The 22,179-nt window shown below is 56.8% G+C and overlaps 1 protein-coding gene and 1 long non-coding RNA gene across 4 annotated transcripts in view; one reads left to right on the top strand and one right to left on the bottom strand.

Annotated features, from left to right (window-relative positions):
- Nucleotides 1–22,179, top strand: part of LOC123353531 (cAMP-dependent protein kinase catalytic subunit alpha) — a 49,612-nt gene that overhangs the window by 4,691 nt on the left and 22,742 nt on the right. Inside the window, exon 1 of one of the 3 annotated variants that reach the window (XM_044994660.1) lies at nt 17,872–18,393. The exons of the other annotated variants lie outside the window; for them this stretch is intronic. Coding sequence (XP_044850595.1) covers nt 18,192–18,393 — 202 coding nt within the window. The 5' untranslated portion in view covers nt 17,872–18,191. Of the gene's footprint in view, nt 1–17,871; nt 18,394–22,179 lie in introns of those variants that run through there. 3 annotated transcript variants of the gene reach the window in all.
- On the bottom strand, nt 4,552–21,982 carry LOC123353533. The gene is made up of 3 exons (XR_006574523.1): nt 21,708–21,982; nt 9,335–9,557; nt 4,552–5,114 (listed from the first exon to the last, which is right to left on the bottom strand). It is a non-coding gene; the product is annotated as an uncharacterized LOC123353533 (long non-coding RNA).

The following is a 22,179-nucleotide window of genomic DNA, read 5'->3' as shown; positions in this document are numbered from 1 at the left end:
GGGGCAGTGCTGTTCTCCCTGCTTTATTAGAGCCGTCCTAGGAGGATTTTGGAGATATTAAAAAAAGTGCCGTCCCTAAATGAGGGTGAGAAGTCAAACTCTTTGCGCGCTGGCCATCCGAAAGCCGACCTGGTAGCAGGTCAGCTGGAATGCTTGGCCTTCATTTTGACCTTTTAATTTTTCTTGTTACCTTTTCAGTATAAATTCCCTGGGATGGTGAAATGACATGGTTTTGAACTAACGTGGCGCCGTTGAGAAATGGAGCAGGGCGTTCGGGCAGCTTGGAAACAGTTTCCCAATGAGTCCCAAATGGGGATATTGTCCAACCCCTCCTGTCCTGCAAACAGCTCCAGCTTTGGCAAACCGGCACTTTCTGAGGGAAAAACATTTGCATCAAAAATTCCCTCCCTCCCTGAACCTCTCCCTCGTCGCTCAGGTTCAGAGCCTGGCTCCAGCCCGAATGTCTACAGTGCAGTTTTTAGCCCCTGAGCCAGCTGCCCTAGACCAGCTGCGGCTCAGCCACAGGTCTTTTATTGCAGTGTAGACACACCCTTAGGGAGTCTGGCAGGAGCTGAGAATCAAACCCAGGTCAGCCAGGGTAAGTGCTCTAACCACTGGACCACCCTTCCTCTGCTCAGCCTGCCTGGTGAGGCACAAACATTTGCCAGAATGGCAGCGCATTGAAAACTGAGCAAAGGGGATGTCCTGTAGTGCTAGGAACTTGTGGAACTCACTGCCACCTGACTGTCATACCATGTTGTGTTTCTGGCCTGGTCTACACTGGGGGGGATCGATCTAAGATGCGCAACTTACGAGATACGAGAATAGCGTAGCTGAAGTCGACGTATCTTAGATTGACTTACTTGGCGTCCTCGCGGCGTGGGATCAACTGCCGCCGCTCCCCGTCGACTCCACTTCCGCCTCTCGCCCTGGTGGAGTTCCAGAGTCGACGGGGAACACGTTCGGGGATCGATCCCCGATACATCGATCACTACCCACCGATCCGGCGGGTAGTGTAGACATACCCTTTGAGAGAGCCCAGGATTCCGAACCCAATAAGACATTTAGGTGGACAGAGTGATAACAGTGAGGGGTAAGAAAACTAACCAAGGTGGCTGGAAAGGCTATTGACCTTCCTTCCCTCTTCAGAGCATGAGCCGCCCTCTGACAGAGGCAAGGAGGCATCTCCCCTATGGCAGGTGATCTCATCTCGACAGGGGTCTTGCACCGTCTCCAAAGCAGCTCTTGCTGGCAGAAGATCCTGGGCTAGATGGACCTTGGGTCTGACCCAGTCCCTGTGGTTTAAAGACTCTCCATGTAATGAAGGTTGATTAACCTCTCCCCTGGCTGAGCCGATCCCTGGGCTGCCTCGCTAACCTGCCCTGTGAGCACAGGTGTTCCTGGCTTCCTCCTTGTGACAGCCAAAAGAGAGAAGGTGAAGTTGAGAAGCAGAAGGGCTGGGACAAGGCCTGGACAGGTTGGAGTTTCCCCCCTAAGGCAGAGCATGCTGGGATTACTGTGCGGCGAACGGTGACCTGGGCACGAGCTGGATGCTCCCCTCAGCACTCCTGGGCGATGGCCGGTGCCAGGGCTGCTGGGCCACAGTCGTCTGCTGCCTTGGGCCTGGTGGTACTTAAGAAAACAAAGTTAAGCATTGGTGATACAGGGCCGGCTCCCCGGCTGGTGCAAATCACCCTCGGTCCATTGGAGTCAATGGGGCCAGATCCTCAGCTGGTGTAATGCAGTTTTCTAGTCAATACAGCCATGCTGATTCACGCTAGCCGCGCCTCTGCGCCATTGATTCGGTGAAAGCACCATCTGAGCTTTTTATGTTGTTTTTATATCCCTTTTCTGTGAGGAACTTGGGCTCCGATCCTGCAAGGACCCAGGGGCGTAACTCTCCTCCCATGAGTAAAGCTCCGCATGTGGCATAAGGGTTTGCAGAGTCAGGGCTGCGGGCAGTGCCATGCTGGATTGCCCAGTACACCACTGTGCACATGCCAGTCGCCTATCTCCCAGCTGGCTCAGGGGCAGGTGCAGTAACCCCTTAGTGACTTTCTCTGAGTCTAGCCTCTGCCAGGCTGGGAGGAGGGGGTGCCTGTGTCCATGGAGATGCCAGGTTGGGGGAGGGAGGTGATTTGTCCGTCTCCCCCACCAGGGGCAGCCAGCGTCCCGAGAGAACTGAGCAGCAACTGTTGAAAATGTCTGTTTCCTGCCACCACTGCTCAGTTTCGCCTGGCAGCCAGGTCTGCAGCAGAAGCCTGGCTCTAACCAGCTCCCGGTGGAGGGTGTGCGCAGTGGTGAGGAGGTGATTGTGGGGTGCCCTGTGCTGGGGCAGACGGGCTGTGGCACTGCCACCTGTGGGCCTCTTTGCACTGGGCTTGGAGGTCAGTTCCCAGGCTGGTTTCTGACCGGTGAGCCCTGTTTTGTTGGGTGTGCGGGGTCAGGCAGGGGATGATGATGGCCTTAAGGGAAGATATTAACCGATGCGGTTTAGTGCTTAGATTGGGAACTTTGGATGGAAAGGACACAGCGTCTTCCCAAAGATGAGCCAGGACCGGCTCTGCTTACCCATGGAGAAACTGAAGTGACTTGCCCAGATTTGGAAGAGAACTCAGGAGTCGGGACTCCTTGTCCCCCCTGCTCTGTCCCACTAGATCCAGAGCTGGGGATAGAACCCAGGAGTCCTGAATTTCCCCCCTTGCGTTCAGCACTGCTCACCACAGCTGAGAAATGGCTACTGCCTTCCCTGATGCTGCTGTGCCCCTCCCCCGTGGAGCCCCCTGCATCACGCCAGGCTCTTCTCCTTGGCGTCTCCACAGGGCTGGCAGGGTCCTTCCCATGGCAAACAAGCTCTCGGCAGCCGCATCATAGTGTGAACCCAGGAGGCATCTACCATGTGGCCATGTCTTTCGGCCTGGAGCAGCTTACCCTGCTGAGTGCCTTGCTGTGCTGGTTGCAGGCTTTAGCCTGTAGGGGGCGCTTTGGGATCAGAAACTCACAAATGGGGAAATCTGCTGGAGCCTCAGTGTTGGGCTCGCCTGAGGCAGCCGCCTCTGGGGTTGTCACAGTGGAACTTTCACCCCCCGATCACCCATAGAGCGATGCCCAGGGAGCTGATCTCCCAGCGTGCGCATGCTCCTGCCATCAGCTCGCTCCCACCGAGAGATTCCCTGGGCAGACGGGCATTTCCTCCTGCAAGTTAATTATTAAATGTGCTTGGGACAGGGCCGGCACCGCCCTTACATATTTTGATTTTAAAAAGACACCTGTCCAAGGTTCTAGGCCCGGGGTGGGAAAATGTTTTGGCCTGAGGGCCGCATCAGGTTTCTGAAATTGTATGGAGGGCTGTGCCTCCCCAAACAGCCAGGCGTGGCCTGGCCCCCACCCCCTATCCAACCCCCCCTGCTTCTCACCCCCTGACAGCCCACCCCAGGAGCCCTGCCCCATCCACCCCTCCCTGTCCCCTGACTTCCCCCAGACCCTCCACCCCTGACTGCCCCGCCGCCACCCCATCCAACCCCCCTACTCCTTCCTGACTGCCTCCCCGGAACCCCTGCCCCCATTCAAGCTCCCTATTCCCCGCCCTCTGACCCCTGCCCACCACCCCAAACTCCCTTGCCCTCTACCCAACCTTCACTGCTCCCTGCCCCCTTAGTGTGCTATCTGGGGCACGGTGGATGGTGGTGCTACAGCTGCGCCACCCAGAGTACCAGGACAGGCAGCCGCACTGCCCGGCTGGAGCCAGCCACGCCACCGTGCAGCACAGAGCACCGGGTCAGGCCGCGGCTCTGCAGCTGCGCTGCTGCCCAGAGCATTGCACCGACGGCGCAGTGAGCTGAGGCTGTGGGAAAGGGGGAACAGCGGGGGAGAGGCCGGGGGCTAGTCACCCGGGCCAGGAGCTCAGGGGCCGGGCAGGAGGAGCCCACTGGTCGTAGTTTGCCCACCTTTGTTCTAGGCCATATTACACCATCAACACTACAGCTTCGAACCCAGCAGTGTTACATGATCAGTCCAGCCGGAACTGAGCCCAGCAGCTGCCACCCGGGGCTCCCTTCTGCCCTTTCATCTAGGAAGCAAACCCTCAGCCCTCTCCCTGCTGGGATTGCCACTGGTCCAGGTTTCCTCAGGATTGTCCCTTTTTTGAAGTAGCTGTCCTGGAAAATCGGTCAGGGTTCTAGTGTGCAGGGCCAGCTGGCCAGTTTTATGGGCTCAGGGTCATACCGGGTGTCCCATTTCTTGTACCTCAGAGGTGGCCACCCCACTCCCCAGACCCTCTCATCTGGGGGGGGGGGGGGTCTCTCACTTTCCTAGACAGTCACTGTGGCGGGGGTAGGGAGCACGTGCCACAGTCTTGGTGATGTACAACAGAACTCCCTGCCAGCCACCCCCTTCCTGATAGCTTGGGTACACTACTGCCGGCAGCTGGGGCAGAATGGAGTGGGGGAAGACCACACAGGAAGGCTGGTTCCAGGCCATGGAGGGATTTATAGGCCATAAGCAACACTATAAACATCAGTGGAGACCTTAGGAGCTCAGATGCGGGGGCAGATCTGGCACTAAGTTACTCTAATTTCTAGGATCATCTGAGCCTTTTGTTAAGGATTGAGAAGGGGGTGTGAGGGAAGCTTCTTTCCTAGTGAAGTGTGTTCTGGGCACACATGGGGAGGCCTTGGGGCCCTCGAGGGGCGCTGGTCTGCAATCCTTGGCAGGGTTTGAGGTATGTTGGAAGATGCTGGGGTGTGGGGAGGTCTGCGCTGCCTGCATTGTCCCCGTTCTGGGGTTAAATGGGGACCGTCCGCAGCTCTCGATGGAGCGTCGGTATGTAATGGAAAACCCGCTGGGCTCGCTGCTCGGCTGTGTGCTGGTGGGATGGGGAGGGTGCTCTGGCTCAGACCCGTCGAGGGGTGTCTCTGTGACAGCATTCATTTGGCCGAGCTCGAGTGCGAGGGGCCCCGCTGCAGACGAACACGCGAGCTTCTGCGTCCCCGCTCGTGTGCGTCGCTAGGCCTCCTGGGAGCACCTCCCGTGGCTCTTAGAGCTGCAGTAAACTGAGCCGCTAGTTGGATTTTCCCAGTGACTTGTGGGAGAGCTTGTCCATCCTCTCTGGCCACCTGGAGGGGAGGGAAGAATCATGGGAAGCTGTTGGAGGACTAGTGGCACTCGAGGCAGGTTGGCCTGTGTCTACCCTACAGAGCAGTTGTCTTAGCAGCTGACGAGTTGGGCTAACTCGCGCTGTAGCCCATAGCCCCTCTCAGGCCAGCTGACTTAGGGGTGGACTGGAGGCGACTCGAGTTAAGGGCTGCACCTGAGTTAACCGTTCAGTGAAGACCAGCCCTGAGCATGTATCTAAGCTCTCCCCATCTTGGAGCAGTTGCTTTCAGCTGGGCAACCTGGGACATACTGTGTATAGATCAAAGATGCTTGCATTGAGCAACAGTGCAAGGGCAGTGGCTGCCTTTGGGTGCAGCTGAGCTGGAAGTCACTCTGCCTGGAGTGGCAATTGGAGAATCTGCCCCCTGAGTGTGGTGTGGGATTAGTATGTAAACGGCTGCTCACCCTACTCTGGCTCTACTGGGATGAATCAGAGTCTGTGTGAGCCTTGAGGTGGTTGCTGGCATTGGGCAAACTGAGCCACCAGGGCCTCTGACCTCTTGGGACAGGCCTGAGTGAGGCCCAGGAGGGATCAAACCGGCAACCCCTCCCCTTTGCCTGCACTGCACCTTCCCCCTACACCCTCTCGCTTCCTCGCTGTGAGCTGCTGACCTGCATCCCCTGTAGCAGCTACAGTATAACGGGATGGGAGGCAGTGGGCTTAGGAATTTGGGACAGGAAGTGAAGATGAAGAAATCCCAGCTGATTTGTGGGTATTTCAGGGAGGCAGAATGGAATCACGCCAGGGTTCAACTCTGACTCTTGGGCGATGAGGAAAGGTGGAGGAGATCTCTGGAGAGGCAGCCGGAGCAGAAAATCACAAAAAGGGTTAAGGGAAAACAGGGCTTTTGCAGACCTCAGGAGTAAAATAGGCAAGTAGCAGAGGTGCATTAAGTCTCGTTGATGGGAAGGGAGATAAAATTAATGACCTTAAAATGACTAAGAGCTGCTGAGCTGCTTTTTCTTTAATGTTGTTGAACAAGAAATGAGGGGATAAAAAATGTATGGACAATAGGAAGTGCATTATCTTTCTGTCGAAGGTCCTTATCTGGCTCCAGTTATTATAGTATCTGAGCGCCTCACAACTGGTAATATATTTATCCTCCAACCCTCCCAGTGAGGCAGGAAAGTGGTATCACCCCCCTCTGTAGCATGGGGAAACTGAGGCACAGACTAAGTGACTTGCCCAAGGTTACTGGGGCAGAGCAGGGAATTGAGCCAGGATCTCCCAAGTCCCAGGCTAGCGCCCTAACCATTGCACCAGCCTCCCTCTAGGACGCGGAAGATCTGGTAAAATAAAACTTATGGGGTAGGTGGAAGCTAGAGAGAAATTGGCCGGCTTGGGTGAAACACTTGGTTCTTGGAGGGAGTTTGTTTGAAAGGCAGTTGAAGAATGCCAGCCTGGCACTGATCTTCCTGAGGCACAGAGCAGCGATCGCACTCTGGCAAACCCGCATCACCTGAGATTGCTGCTGCCATCTCTCTGACAGCAATGGCCCGGCCATTGGTAGGACAAATACAAACACACCGTCTGGAGGGGAGGGGAAAGGGTTTTTTTATGTCACACGCTGCCCCTGCTCTGAACTGCAGCCCGTGAGGTTTGTGTGGCTTCCAAGGGGTGTCTGCTTGTCCCCTCTTGCCCCTGATTTTCCTGTTTTAAATCTGTCGCCCTCCCAGCCCTGTGCAGGGGCAGATCCCCTGCCCTGGGCCCTCCAGCCCCCATGGGGCCAAACCCTTACCCCCACCCCCCATTAGCTCCCCAGGCCTGCCCACGCCTGTCTGTGGAGTCCCAGAGGGCTCAGATCCTGGGTGGCCCCCACCCTCGTCCCCCAGCTACGGCTCCCTGGTGGGGTCAGTCTGCCCCACGCTTGGCAGAGTGCCAGGGACCCTGGCTCAGAGCGAGTGCCTCTCTCGCCCCCTGCAGTGGCAGGCACAGGGCCCGGGTGGATTGGCCCTGCCGAGGAGCCGTAGGCCGAGCGCAGAGGAGGCCACAGGCTGAGGCAGCAAGATGGAGGCCGGAGGGGAGCCAGGGTGGGGGTGAAGGTCGTGGCGGGACGGGGAATGGGACTCATAGGAGGACACAGGGTCTTTCCCCTCTAGGGGGTGCTGGTTATTCCCCTGCCCCGGGCCCTGTTCTCCCCATAGGATATGGGTCACTCGTACCCGGTGGTGGCAGGTCAGGGCTGGCCTGAGGTCCCCTGTGATGCCCCGTTCACCGGCCCCTGGAAAGGGTTTGGGGCTCGGGTCGGTCCGAGTGGCGTGGATGTCCAGTGTCAGCACCGCGTCGGCACTGACTGGGCCCCTGGCTGGCAGAGAGACCAAGGATTGAATGGGCCCTCGGGATCAAGCCTCCATCTGTGTGCGGGGGTGATGGGGTGTCCTCCTCCTACCCCTGTTTTACGGGGGACTCAGAAGCCTCATTCTGCAGTGCTGGGAGTCAGGCCCCAATCCCAGCACTAACTCCACTAAATAATTAAAAGAAGGAAAATTAAGGGATTTGAATTAAAAAAAAAATTGGAACTGGTGGTTGCCATGGGAACATGCTTTCATCCCTGTGATGTCCTGGCGTAGGGCTGTGGGAGGAGCCTTCCTGAAAGGGGTGGGGCCTTGACTCTGAATTTCTTGATGGAGGGTGGTGAGTCTTCGAATGAATTTTGTGGCTTGGGATGTGTCGGTTACATGGCTGGAGTGGGCCAGGAATGGTCTCTTCTTTCCTCCCGTGATCTGAACTTTGATTTTTGAGGGCAGTCCCTTCCAATGGGATTGTTAAGCGCCGGTGATCTGTATTGGGGGGTGGGAAGATGTACGTGGCCCGATCTAGGGGTTTGTCTGGCTCTCATTGATGTAGGATCCGAGCCCCTCACGGTCATTAACAGACTTGATCCTCGCGGTGAGGCAAGGGAGTATTATCCCTATTTCACAGAAGCACGGAGCAGGGCAGGGGAAGTGACTCTCCCAAGGTCACACAAGGAGCTGTAGGCAGAGTTGGGAATTGAACTTTGGTCTCTTGAGTCATAATCTGGGTCCCATCGTCCCTGGGACTCAACCACCCCCAGCAGCTTCCTCCTCGGGGGAAGCAGAATGTGAGGGGAAGTGTATGAGATGTGTGGAGTCAGGGGCGGGACCAAGGAGCTGACTGATATGGGTGGGGGATGGAAGGGGAAAAGGGACAAGGGACCGAATTGTCTAGAGGAGATGAGTGCAGCTCTTAGTTATGTTGCTGCCCTGAGGGGTTTGCTTCATGATCTGGTCTCAGTTAGTAAATATCAAAACTGTGGGTTCAAATTCTTTTGTGGCACGTGTGTAACTCTGCCGGGGGTGCCCCCGTTGCTCTGGCACTTTGAGGGTCACACCAGCCAGACATGTGGGAGAATCTGCCCCCTGTGCGAGAGTGCTGATATCTGGGACGGTCGTTTAGTTCTCAGCAGGGGTAGATGTTACAGCAAACCTTGTCCTGACAGGGTTTGAACCCAGGATTCTCAGTGTTCAAGTGAGGTCCTCTACCATACCACCTAAAGGGGTGATTTCTAGTAGCTGGCAGCACTAGTAAGCTGTCATCCTCTACGTGGGCCGCGTGCTAGATGTGATACCCTTTTCACAAGCATGTTATGCTATTACTTAAGATCGTTTTTCCAGCCCCACTGTAAGAGGATTCTGGCTCCTCCGTCACTTGCGACAGGCAGGCTGCGGAAATTCAAGGGACGCTGTCAACATAAAACTCATATACATGTGTCCTAGTGTCTAAAAATGTTACTGATGTTCACAGTTGATGCTGTTTGGTTAATGTTCTCTTGCATCTGACTGAGCGTGGGACAGGGAAATTCACCTGGCCAGTTGCATAATCTGTTTCTAGCCTTTCACCATCGAACTGTGTCCCATTCTGGTGTCTGTGCTTTAAATCAGATGGTGGGTGGGGAGTAGAGTGGGCTCAGAAAAGATCTACCAGGTCTGAGTGAGAGAGGTGAGAGGCTCAGTCTGTTCAGTCTAACAAAGAGAAGGTGGCTTGAGCACTGTCTATAAATACACTAGGAGGAGGTTTCAGAAAGCAGGGGCTCTTTCATCTCCTAGATTAAGGCAAGACAGTTCATCAGTTGGAAGTTGATGCTTGAGAAATTCAAACTGGGAATAATAAAGAGCAAATGTTTAACAAGGAGTGGAATTGACCGTGGATACAGCTTACCAAGGGATGCAGTGAATCCTCCATCGCTTGGAGTCTTTAAATCCAGGCTAGATGTTTCTTTCTAAAAGATCTGCTCTTATTCCACTACCATTTGTTGGGCTGGATGCGGGTGTGACTGAGTAGAGCGCCCTGGCCTGGGTTCTGCAGGAGGTCAGTCTAGAATGATGATGATGACCAGCGATCCCTTCTGGCCTTAAACTCCGTGCACCTGTGAATTGTCTTGCTGCAAGGGAAGATTTTAGAGAGATTTATTTGAAGACCACTGAAAATCCCCCCTCTCCCCCAAACTTCTCAGTGGTTCTGAAAAGTGGCTGGAGTCATGGCACAGCCCAGGCTGCCCAGGCCCATCTTAACTGATGGTTGAAGCTGTCGGAGCCTGGTTAATGCTCTGGCTCCAGCTGGTTTTAAACTGGTTAGAATTTTTTGGGAGGGGTGGAGGAGGGGGCATTTCCCCATGTAGACAGGGCTGGGGTTGATTTAGACAAGGGGTCGGCAACTTTCAGAAGTGATGTGCCGAGTCTTCGTTCATTCACTCTAATTTCAGGTTTCGCGTCCCAGTAATGCATGTTAATCTTTTTAGAAGGTCTCTTTCTATAAGTATAATATATAACTAAACTACTGTTGTATGTAAAGTAAACGAGGTTTTCAAAATGTTTAAGAAGCTTCATTTAAAATTAAATTAAAATGCTGATCTTATGCCGCCAGCCTGCTCAGCTCGCTGCCAGCCTGGGGTTCTGTTCACCTCGGTCGGCAGTGGGCTAAGCGGGGCCTGCGGCTGGGACCCCAGACCTGGGGAGGGGGGGTTCAGGGGTCAGGGCAGAGGACTGGGGGTGTGTGGGGGATGCAGGGCAGAAGACTGGGAGTGTGTGGGGGGGTTTCAGGGGTCAGGGCAGAGGACGGGGGTGTGGGGGTGCAGGGCAGAAGACTGGGGGTGTGGGGGGGTTCAGGGGTCAGGGCAGAAGGCTGGGGGTGTGGGGGGGTTCAGGGGTCAGGGCAGAGGGCTGGGGGTGTGTGGGGGTGCAGGACAGAAGGCTGTGGGGGGGTGGTTGGTTCAGGGGTCAGGGCAGAGGGCTGGCGGGGTCTGGGGGTGCAGGGCAGAAAGCTGGGTGTGTGTGTGGGGGGGGTTCAGTGGTCAGGGCAGAGGGCTGGGGGTGTGTGGGGGTGCAGGGCAGAAAGCTGGGTGTGTGTGGGGGGGGTTCAGGGGTCAGGGCAGAAGACTGGGAGTGTGGGGGGGGTTCAGGGGTCAGGGCAGAGGGCTGGCGGTGTCTGGGGGTGCAGGGCAGAAAGCTGGGTGTGTGGGGGGGTTCAGGGGTCAGGGCAGAGGGCTGGGGGTGTGTGGGGGTGCAGGGCAGAAAGCTGGGTGTGTGTGGGGGGGGTTCAGGGGTCAGGGCAGAGGGCTGGGGGGGTGGTTGGTTCAGGGGTCAGGGCAGAGGGCTGGGGGTGTGTGGGGGTGCAGGACAGAAGGCTGTGGGGGGGTGGTTGGTTCAGGGGTCAGGGCAGAGGGCTGGGTGTGTGTGGGGGGGGTTCAGAGGTCAGGGCAGAGGGCTGGGGGTGTGGGGGGGTGCAGGACAGAAGGCTGTGGGGGGGTGGTTGGTTCAGGGGTCAGGGCAGAGGGCTGGGGGTGTGGGGGGGGGTTCAGGGGTCAGGGCAGAGGGCTGGGGGTGTGTGGGGGGGTTCAGGGGTCAGGGCAGAGGGCTGTGGGGGGGTGGTTGGTTCAGGGGTCAGGGCAGAGGGCTGGGTGTGTGTGGGGGGGGTTCAGAGGTCAGGGCAGAGGGCTGGGTGTGTGGGGGTGCAGGACAGAAGGCTGTGGGGGGGTGGTTGGTTCAGGGGTCAGGGCAGAGGGCTGGGGGTGTGTGGGGGGGTTCAGGGGTCAGGGCAGAGGGCTGTGGGGGGGTGGTAGGTTTAGGGGTCAGGGCAGAGGGCTGTCGTTGTATGGGGGTGCAGGGCAGAAAGCTGGGTGTGTGTGTGGGGGGGTTTCAGGGGTCAGGGCAGAGGACGGGGGTGTGTGGGGGGGTTCAGGGGTCAGGGCAGAGGGCTGGGGGTGTGTGGGGGGGTTCAGGGGTCAGGGCAGAAGGCTGTGGGGGGGTGGTTGGTTCAGGGGTCAGGACAGAAGGCTGTGGGGGGGTGGTTGGTTCAGGGGTCAGGGCAGAGGGCTGGGTTGCTCCCAGGCCTCTGCCCTGAGCGGCTCATGGCAGGGGGCTGGAAGGGATGTGCCCTGTTCCAGCCCCTTCCCCCAGGCCCCGTCCCTACCTCTTCTCTGCCTCCTCTAAGGTGCAGCGATGCCGCCACTCTTCCCCCTCCCCCTCACAAGGGCCATCAGCTGATCGGTGCAGGGAAGGAGAGGAGGAGGGGCAGGAAAGCAGGAGCTGGGGGAAGAAGTGGGGGAGGGGGGAAACTTGGCTGCCGCAGGACCAAGCTTCTGCCTCCTGCCCCCACAGGGGAGAGCGGTGGGTGGAGGGGGCTGAGTGGGGCTGGGAGCCGGGACCGCGGCAGGCAGCAGCGTCCCACTCAAAATCGGCTCGCGTGCCGTGGGGCGCCGACCCCTGATTTAGACCTTGAATTTAGGGGTTGTAAAAACAAGGCTGTTACATACCCCAAAGTCCCTGGAAATTAAGAAATTCCAAAGCGAACAGTTTGGTTTTTAAAGCTTCCCCTGCAAAGCAAACAGTGCAGCATTGTGACAGTGCAGGCTGCTTTGGCAGGCAGTGCTGCCTAGTGCATAGAGCACGGGGAGTTGGGTTCTATTCCCAGCTGTGACCTTTGGCAAGTCCCCTTCCCCCTGTGCCTCAGTTTCCCCATCTGTAAAATGGGGCTTGTGATACTGAGCCTCCTTTATGAAGCACTTTGACATCTGCAGATGAAAAGTGCTAATTAAGAGCTCGGTGTTACCTCAGACTTTTGATAGTGTGGGGTTGAGGAGATCCCCATGGGGCCCTCTGTTCCCATTGTGCCATCCCATCAAGCAGCTCCTCCTTCATGATCCCCTAATGTCTCGGGGCAGCCAACGTGGGAAAAATAACCTGAACGTAGCAATTGCCAGACTGGGTCAGCCCTGAGGTCCATGTAACATCAGCACTAGAGGCTGCAGAGGAAGGGTAAAGAACCCACAGTAGCAGTGGGGGTGGGGGGCAACTTTCCACCGCCATAGGTCTCATCCTGATGTCTAGTAGTTCAGCTTAAACCCTGAAGCACAAGGTTTAATAGCCATTCCAGAATTATTGTTGTAATTTAAATTATAGCCCTGGATAGTCTTTATCCATGTGAATGTCCAGGCTGGTTTTGGTCTCAACTTCATGTGGTGGTGAGTTCCACAGGCTAATTGAAAAGTGTTTCCTCGTATTGGTTTTGAGTTCCCTACCTTTTAATTCTATATGAGTGTCCCTTGGCTCTTGTGGGATGAGACAGGAAGAACAGAAGCTCCTGGTCTCCCTTCTTCATCCCAATTATTATTTTAAGAATATTTATTATGGCCCCTCTTACTGGTCTCCCTTCTAAAGGTATCAAGTATCAGAGGGGTAGCCGTGTTAGTCTGGATCTGTAAAAGCAGCAAAGAATCCTGTGGCACCTTATAGACTAACAGATGTTTTGCAGCATGAGCTTTCGTGAGTGAATACCCACTTCTTCTTGCATCCGAAGAAGTGGGTATTCACCCACGAAAGCTCATGCTGCAAAACGTCTGTTAGTCTATAAGGTGCCACAGGATTCTTTGCTGCTTCTAAAGGTAAACAGTCCTTTCAATCTCTCCTCATAGGAGAGTTTGTCCAGGCCCTAGATCATTCTCGTTGCCCTTCTCTGAACCTTCTAATTCTGCAATATCCTCTTTGATTTGGGGTGACCAGTGCTGCAGCCGTTATTTCAAATTCAGATTAAGAAAGTCTTTAGTGCGTTGATGCAGTTAGCAGCTGGAAACAAGGAATCGGCATTAGCAGTTGTTGAGGTATCTCCATCTATTGACCACAGTTCAGTGCAGCAATGTGGAGTTACTTAAGTACCAGAAGTTAAACTGACTTGAACCGGAGTGAAATTGACCAGCTTTGGTGGGTTCCCCCCTCCCCCTCCCCCCCCCCCCCCCGATTTGTCCATGCTGAAATACCTGCAAAGGCAATAAGTGCGGAGGGATTTATATTAAAAACAAGCTTTAAGTTTAATATTCCCGGGTTCTGGTACCACAAGAAGGAAACCTCGTTTTTGTTGTAATGTTTCCTTAAACCAGCAACGTCTCTCTAAATCCTCAAGCAAACTTTGTTGTTTTTTTTACTGAATTTTCTTTTTGAAATCCTGCAAAATTGCTCTCTGCATTTGGTTTTTGAGGAACTTTTTGTAAATATACATCGTTTTGGGGCTGAAAATGTGTGCAATTCTCTCCTGGATCAGCACGCTTGTGATGTGAGCATCCCAGCTGGTTTCCTGTGTCCTTTCTGCTTAGTCTTTACCTGATTAAGAATTGGATGGGTTTGTATATTTGTATTACAGTAGCACGTGATGACCCGATCCCAGGCCCTCCGACACCTGGAAAGAGTCTCTGCCCTAAAGAGAGCAGATAGACAATAGAGGGATTCATAGCCCCATTTTACAGACAGGGAGCGGAGTTGAAATGACTCACCCAAGTTTGCATGAAGTCAGTGTCCAAACTGGGAATGGAACCCAAATCTCCCGAATCCCAGTCCCCTGCCTTTCCCACAAGGCCGCCTGTGAGAGAGTCCAAAGCCAGCAGAGACCACCGTGTTCATCTCGTCCGGTGGGTTTCAACCCGTAGTCGGCAGACTCCTGGGGGGTCTGCAGACAGTGTCTAAGATTTCCAAGGGCTCTGCACCTCCATTTGAAATTGTTTATTTGCAGACCCCTAAAAAAGGTTGAAAACCCGTATGCTAGTCTGACGCCAGCGTGGCACAGGCCATAGGACTTGCCCATTTGCCTTGGAGCAGATCTCTTAGAAAAGCATCCACATTTGTTTTGAAAATTGCCTGTGCTGGAGAATCGGCCCCAGCCCCTGGTAAATTGCGACCGAAAGCTTGCGGTAACTTAGGGAGTGGAGGGTTCTGTGCAGAGCCTAGATCTATATTTCCTGCTGTCTCTTGCCTCCCACCCCCCTTGGTGTGTTAATCTTCCCTTCTCCCGGCGTGTTCACAGGCCCAGCTGGCTGCTGGTGGGGGGCAGAAGCAGGGTTAAGGGGGTGAGATGTGTATGTTCTACACCTGCAACTGCTTGGGTGGGCTTTGGTTGTTCAAAGATCATGAGTCCCTGCGGTGGCTTCTGAAGCGGGGTGGCTTTGCCTGCTAGGCCAGAATGAACCTGTCTGGGTTCAATGGCCTGTAGTCCCAGTGGTGCTTCCTTGGGTGCAAGGGCTGTTCAGGCAATGAACATTCAACACTTCCCTGATGCACCCACTTCTGGGGTGGAGCAGGGATTCTGCTGCTGAAATGAAGGACTAATGAGCTTCAGGCTGCCAGAGCAGACAAGCCCCTGGTTAGACCGGGTGTACCAAGTGGGGCTGTCACTGGGGCTGCACTCTGAGGCTGACTGCCCTGGGGTCACCATCTGAGGCCGGTCCATGGTGCTCTGATTGCCGAGGAGACCAAAATGCCATCTGCTGTGTCTGTTTGTCCCTCCTGCTGCTGGTCGTTGCTGGCTGCAGGTAGATGATTTTTAATGAGCTCGCTGGAATAGTTTAAACCTTTTGTGCTGAGCCTGCGGGACCCGCCACCTGAGATGGCAGAAAATTCCCCTGGTCCTGCCAAAGCTGCACCTGCACAAGGTTAACCCTTCGGGCGTCGCTCTCGCCAGCCTGTCAGATTGGCACATGGGGAGGGCAGCCCCTCGGGGGTGTGGACTCAGCTACATATCTGTTACCCCCACCCCGATCAGCCAGTTAATTCCCTCTTCTGGTGCCTTCAGACAGGGCTGGCAATGGAATTGTTCTGACCTGGACAGTTTGAGCACCCTGGGTTACATGGAAAGGGGTTTAGGCTCCAGCTCTGGAAGGAAGGGCACTGATGGCCTGCTCCAGTCCCTTCCATGGAGTGGCTTCCAATCAACCCCCTTTTAGGCCTTATGGAGGGGGGGCTCCAGCACAGGTCCCAGATGGGAGGGGCTGTCTCAAGACCCACCCCCGAGGTGCTGAGCATGCAGCAGCTGACGGAGACCTTCCCACCCAGCTGTTCAGCTGATCTGCTCTTGTTGGCTGGTCAACGTCAAGGCTTCCGTTCACCCAGGCGCAGCTCAAAGAAGCCGATCCTGTTGTGCATGGGAGCAGCACTGGCCTCAGCTGCCCCCGACTGGCTATATTGACAAAGACCCGATGAGCCGGTAAAATCACTCTCAGCCCTCCAATCCGGAGTCCTGACTCCTAGTAGCCCCTCTCAAACCCACTGCAACGTGAAAGGTGTTTGACAGGTGTCAGTCCAATTCCCAGAGGGAGGGGCCTCCCCATCACAAAACCATCTCCCTCCCATGTGGAAACTGTGTGGGGAGACCCCCACCCCAGCCCCAGTCCCATGACTGTAAGGCCTGAAAGGGGCTTGAATGGGAGCCCAGAAGATAATCTGCCCCTCGCCAGCCTCTCTCTCCAAAAGGGATAGGAGCAGCTAACATGGCCTTGCCTCTTATGCAGTGAGTGGGGGCTGGGGTGTGTGTGTGTGTTTGTGTTTAGAATAGGGACTGGGAGTCAGGACTCCTGGGTTCCAGTCCTTGCCTGGGGAGGCAGCATGGTCTAATGGTGAGAATGAACCAAGGAGTCTTGCCTGTCTAGGATGATTCTGTGATGGGGAGATCTCTCCCTCTGGGTATTGGACTGAGACCTGCCAAATTAATTTCACATTGGACTGGGTTTGAACGGCTGGTCTAGAGATGCTGTAGATCACCCCCACCCCACCCCACTTCTGAGATGAGGGAGTTGGCCGGGATGCTCTGAGCTGCCGGGCCAGGTTCCATGGGATGCAGGGCGGATGTTAGGATTCCCCCCCCCCCCCCCGGTCTGCTGCATGGGCCCGTGTGCCGAGATCCCCGGGGAGCACCTGTCGCCCAGTGGCTGGCTGCGGGAGCAGCTGAGAGCAGATGTGGAGCAGGGAGCCGATGCCTTTAAGGGCTTCGTGTGAACCTGGCGGCGTGCCCAGCCCCGGCTCTCCCTCCCCCTTTGAGGTTGCTCCCATGGGGCGCTTGCTGAAACAATACCTAGCGCACTCCTCCCTGGTTCAGGCTGAGCCCTGAGCCTGGGAAGGGACAGGAGCAAAACTGGCTGCTTCCGACCCTGCTACCGTCCAGACATTTCTCCTCTGGAGGTCCTGCTCTCTCTCTCCCCCACAAAGAGTCCCGAAGGTCTGGTTGGAAGCTGTGCAGCCATGGGGGAGCCTTGGGTGGCGTAGATAAGGAGGGCAGCCTGAATCAGGATCCCGGCGGCCAGGAGCCGAGGTCTGCGTCACCGGGGGTGGCGGCATGGAGCTCAGACCCAGCGACCTTCGTGGGATTGAGGAAGGCTCAGATTTCGACTTCCAGTTCTGGATCCAGCTCTTCCTCTGGGTGCACTTGTTTGGCCGGCTGGTCCATTACCTCCTCCGCGCCAATGGGGGGCTGACACAGTAGCCCCCTCGTCCGTTGCACCCACAGTGAGCAGATTCCTTTCTGGATTCCCTCCTGCCTGCAGAGTCCTGGTCTCTGCAGACCCCAGCGGTTTGGAAATTGAGACTCGTAAGGAAGGGCCTCCTCCTTCCCCATCCCACCCTCTCGCTTCTCCCCCGGAGCGCTCTCCGGCTCTCCTTGGTTTCCGCTGAAAGTGGCTTCCCGCTCCCAAGGTCAAGGAGCGCAGCAGCGTTTGTTTGGGAAAGGCAAAGTAAAGAAATCTCCAGGCGACTAGTCCTGGGTCCCTCCCCTGCCGGCGGTCGGTACCGCCTGGGACTGCACGACACGAGAGTCAAACCCCGTGGTGCTTCGAGATCTCCTCCCTGCGGTGCTGCTGCAGGGAGCCGCCGAGGGTTTCTGAGTGTGGGTCTCTTTGAACGCCGCTTGGAGAGTCACCTTCGATGCGCTGCAGCCCCTTGCTGTTCGTCTCTGCGAGCGGGGCCCCCAGGAGTGGATTTAAGGACCTGCACCCCTCTGACTCAGGCCTCACGTGAGCCACAAGATTTCCTTTGCAGCCCCAGTGGCTTGGCCTGGGGGCACTGGACTTATAGGATGGTGTTTTTTCCAGGGGTCTGCCCCCCAGTGCATGCAGGATTGGCAGTGAAGCCAGAGGGAGCCTCTCCCACTGCTTTCGGCCCAAGGATTTGAGAGGAGTGGGGACCCAGGGTGCTGTTTCACCCCTGCTGTGTGGGGATTGCCACTGGCCATTGTTCTGGCAAACCCGTCCCATCAGTTCAGAATCTGTCCTGCCCTCACCCTCCAGGAAGTGAAACTGACTTGGCTGGCTGCGAAAGTGACCAGACTCCCCTACTCCGGCTCCTTTCCCTCCACCAGGGAAGCCAACTCTCCGGCCAGAGGGGGAGAGAAGAAACCGTTTCCAAGTCCCTGGGTCTTCCCCGCCTGGAGCGAGAGGCAGGGAGGAGTGTGCATGGATGTGACTGGCCGGCCCTGAAGAGTCGCGCGCCGGTCTCTGAGTTGACAGCCACGCTCTGGGGCTGCTGCAGGGCGGGGGAGCTGTTGGATGGAAATTCTCTCTCCCGGTCAGAAGTCAGGAGCAATCAGCTCAAGCCCTCGTCTCTGTCGGGAGTGGAGGAGTTTTGCTGAGGCTTGGGGCCATTCCTCTAGTCCCTGATCGTGCTGTCTCTGCCGCTGGGAAATGGCCAAGGCCCGAGGGTTCCTGGATCGGGGCCGAGCTTTGCGTCGACTCTGGTTGTGAGGGCTGGGGAGAGAGGGAGATAAATAAATGAAGGGAAACCTGAGCCATGGAGCAGAAATGACCTGCCCCAACCCCAGCAGGAACAAAGGCGCTAAGATGTCACCGCTTCAGAAGCTGGAGAGTCTGGCTGGGCGGATCTTCTACTGGGGGCCACGCAGCGAGGCGGGGGCCCCGGCCGGCAGCGGGACGGCCCATGTGTCCGAGCACACTGCCGCCTGGAATGAGCAGAGTGAGTTGGGATGGGAGCCCTGGGGGTAGGACCACGTGCAGCCGGGCTGCCATGTTTTGGTGCTGGGGAAAAGAGATGCAGCGTCTGAGTCCTAGTGGGGATGCGGCAGGAGGGGTCTCCTGTGATGCAGGCGCCATTGAAGTTTGTGGTGGCTTCGGTGGGGAGACCACGGTTTGAGTCTGGTCTGCCCAGCTCCCCCCTGGAAAGGTTCCCTGCGGGGCAGGGTCGAGGTGAGGGGGGAGCTCACCCAGAGGATGAGGCCTTAGGAGCTCTCGGTTCCCAGTCACCGCTGGCAGCAGCTTGACGTCCAGGGACTCGTCTTCCTGCCACTCCTGATCCATCGGCCGTGTTGCGCCAGCCACGTGAGCCTCTTGCCATGCTGAGGAGCTGGTGGTGGTGCCGGGGTGGGACGTGGGGTCTGGAGATGGCAGCTCTTATGTCAGGAGGGCTGAACCCGCCACACCGAGTGCGACTTCTCTCCTCGCTGAGTGTCTGCGCCGGGCGTCCCAACCAGTTTGTGTGGCGTGGGCTGCTCCATTGGCTCTCGCTGTTCCGCAGATGGTGGCTAATACACACACTCACACACACCACCACCACCACCACCCCTCCCCAAGGGAGAGATTATCTTTGTTTTGTGATGGGGGAAACTGGCGCGCACAGAGGGGGGTGTCTGTGTCTAGAGTCTCGCAAGATTGGGGGTGGAGCTGGCTATGGAACCCAGGAGTCCTGACTCCCAGTCTTCATACTGGTTTAATGGTTAGAGCAAGGGCTGGGTGTCAGGACTCCTGGGTTCTGTCCCCAGCTCTGGGCAGGGAGTGGGGTCTATGGATTCTTTTCTTCAACGTTACTCCCTCTCTGTCTCTTCCCCTCTCTAGTCCCACCCTCCCTCCATTCCAAAGGCCAGTCCCTGGCGTGTGGCACCTCCCGTTCCTCCCACTGCACCTGGGAAGCTGCAGGCCAAACTCCTGATCCTTGATCGCTGCAGATCTTTGGTGTGGGTGGGAGGCTGGGCGCTCGGCTCCCTCTACCCTGAGTGGCACAAGGACCCACTGGCTCCCCTCCGTGGGAGAGTCATGGCTGCTTCCCTGTGCTGCCGGGTCAGATTTGTGCCCTCTCATGTGTCACTTACACTTCCTCACTTTCCTTCTCATCCACTTTCACTTCTTCCTTCCCTCCCCAGCCGTGACTCATCAGAGATGAAAACTCCCCCCCCCTCCCTGTTTGCAGCCTGCCAAGTGTTACCTGGGTGCTCATCAGCTCGTACTCTTGAACTAACTGCACAGCCGCTCGGGTCGAGGTCACATCCCAACTCGGTGGCCCTGGCTGTAGTTTTGGGTGGGTGGGATTCCCATGGGGGACCCTGAGCGGCTCTGCTCCCTCTCCTGGGGGCTCTGGGCTAGCTGGGGGGCGGGGGAGGGGAGGAGGGGAGGATGAGCTGTCTCGGACCCACCCGCCAATCCCAGGCCCCAGGCTGGATGTTCAAACAAGGCTGTAACAATAGTGCCTTGGCAGGGCAGCCAGGATTAAAATAGCAGATTGTAAAGCACCTGGTGCCAGCAGCTTCTCCGGCACCTTTAACCCTCTGCTGTCTCGGCCTTCCAAGCGCTGCCTCCAGATCCAGCGGGCATGGCGTGGGGGGCGAGGCTTTGACTTCTTGATAGCCTAGTGAGTGAGGACCACGCGCCAGAGTTTGGTAGCACCCGGAGTCGGGACTCCTGGGTTCTCTCCCTGGCTCTGGGAGGGGAGTGGGGTCTAGTGGTTAGAGCAGGGGGGCTGGGAGCCTGAACTCCTGGGTTTATGATCTTTGTCTAAGGTACTTCTGAGGGCCCATCACTGCAGCATCTGAGCACCTTACAGTCCATGCATTTATCCTTACAACCTGCCTGTGAGGCAGGGCTATCATCCCCAGTGTACGAATGGGGAAACTGAGGCACAAAGCGACATCTCCCAGGTCTCATGGGAAGTTAGTGGCAGAGCCAGGACTAGAACCCAGGTCTCCTGATTCCCAGGCCAGGGTCTGATCCACTGGTTGACACTGCTTCTGCCCACCTCTCTGACCCAGCAGATCAAGGCACTGATACCAGGCAGGGCATCGGGGGTTTGCTCTGCTTCATGTTGGGGGCATCGCTGCAGAAGCTCCTGGGTGGAGCATCAGCAGTTAGCAAACCCATGCTGGGTCTGGAAACTGTCAGGAGGGAGTAGGAGGGGCCCTATGGGGGTGTTGCCTTCTTTGCTAGCTGCTGCCTCTTAAAGGAGACGGACCCTCTGTGTGTTAGTGACACCACAGCCGCCCATCCAGCTGCGGTCTGGAGTAACTGTTGACTGCCTGGAGGTGAGGAGACTCCTCTTAGATCACTGCCCAGTAGCAACCAAATCTCCCTCTGCTGGTTCCCACCCGCCTCTTTGTCTCAGACATCCAGGTTTCGGTATTGTAATTTCGCACTCGATCAGCAGCCCTGGCGCTCCCAGCTGAGAGCCCCAGCACGTCTGCCATCCGTGCGCTGTCTGCCCTGGAGGGACCCTCCCGGTGACTGAGGCGAGGGGCCTCTGGTGCCAGACCCTGCTTCCTCCTCATCTGAGGCTGCTACTGGACTGGCACTAGGAACCGGGCCAGCAGCCCCTGCGTGAAACCAGTTGGCATCTCAAAGTGCTGTGGAGTTAGAATAAATTGCTCTGCCGACCTGGAGCCTGATTCCCACCTAGGATCCGGGTAGCAAAGATGTGCAGCCCCCCCCCACGAGCTGACGCTCCTGGTCTGTGCTCTGTTTACCCGCTGTAGCTAGGTGGCGCTGTGGTGCGGGGGAAGCTCACAGGACTCTAGCTGAGGGGGGGGAGATTTAACCATCTGAAACAGAGCTGGCTCCTCTCTGACCTTGGGTAACTGAGACTCTGCTTCTTGGCTTTAACCCCTGGCTGCCTGCGACCGCCTCTTTCCTCGCCCACAGGTGGCCGAGCATGCGGCTCTGTTGCCTTGGTGGTGAATATTCAAGCCACCAGGAAGCTGGATGCTCTGTGGGGGGTTGAGGCGGAAGTGGGGTCCGTTTCCCAACCGTCATGCCTGGGAGCTCTCCTAGGAACCGCGGTGTGCTGCAGAGGTGGGGGGCTGACGCTAATGCCCCAGCGTGCAGCTCGGGGGCGCTGAGTTGGGGAGGGGGCCCACAATGTAGGTGACATTGGGTCCTCACAACAGCTGGCTAGGGACATTGAGAGTGTTCCCTCGAGCCGTAGCCTGAGAGCCAGGACTCCTGGGTTCCGTTCCCAGCTCTGCAAGGGGAGTGCTGGCCCGGATTCTAAAGCTAGAGAATTTCACCCACCTGCTCCTGTATTGGTCGTAGTGGTGAGAGGCTGGGAGGCAGGGCTCCTGCGCTCTGTCCCTGGCTCTGGGAGGTGTGTTGTCTAATGGTTAGTGCAGGGCTGAAGGAATCAGGACTCCTGGGTTCTGTTCCAGCTCGGGGAGAGCACAGTCCAGTGGTCGGAGCAGGGGTATCTGTGCTGAGGGGTAGTACAGGATTGTTCTGGTATTAAGCATCCATGCGGGGGGAGCGTCCAGCCTTTCCCTTGCGGGCGAAGGTCCTTCTGGCCAACAGATCTCTGGCTGGTGGCGGACAAATTTCCCCTTATGCTATTCCAGTCCCCCCTTCCCCTGCCAGAGCGGTTGCTGCTGCTTCCCTTGTCTCGGAGCAGCAGAAAGCAGCTTCCCCTCCTTGGAAACTGAGCCAGCCTGACACATTTCTTAGCGTGATCTGCAGCTGAGGTACAGCTGGGTGAGGGATTGCTCAAAGAGGG

The sequence above is a fragment of the Mauremys mutica genome, chromosome 20 (assembly GCF_020497125.1).
Source record: "Mauremys mutica isolate MM-2020 ecotype Southern chromosome 20, ASM2049712v1, whole genome shotgun sequence".
Classification (NCBI taxonomy): Eukaryota; Metazoa; Chordata; order Testudines; family Geoemydidae; genus Mauremys; species Mauremys mutica.
The sequence above is the reverse complement of the archived record's forward strand: the minus strand, read 5'-3'. Positions and strand labels throughout refer to the sequence as shown.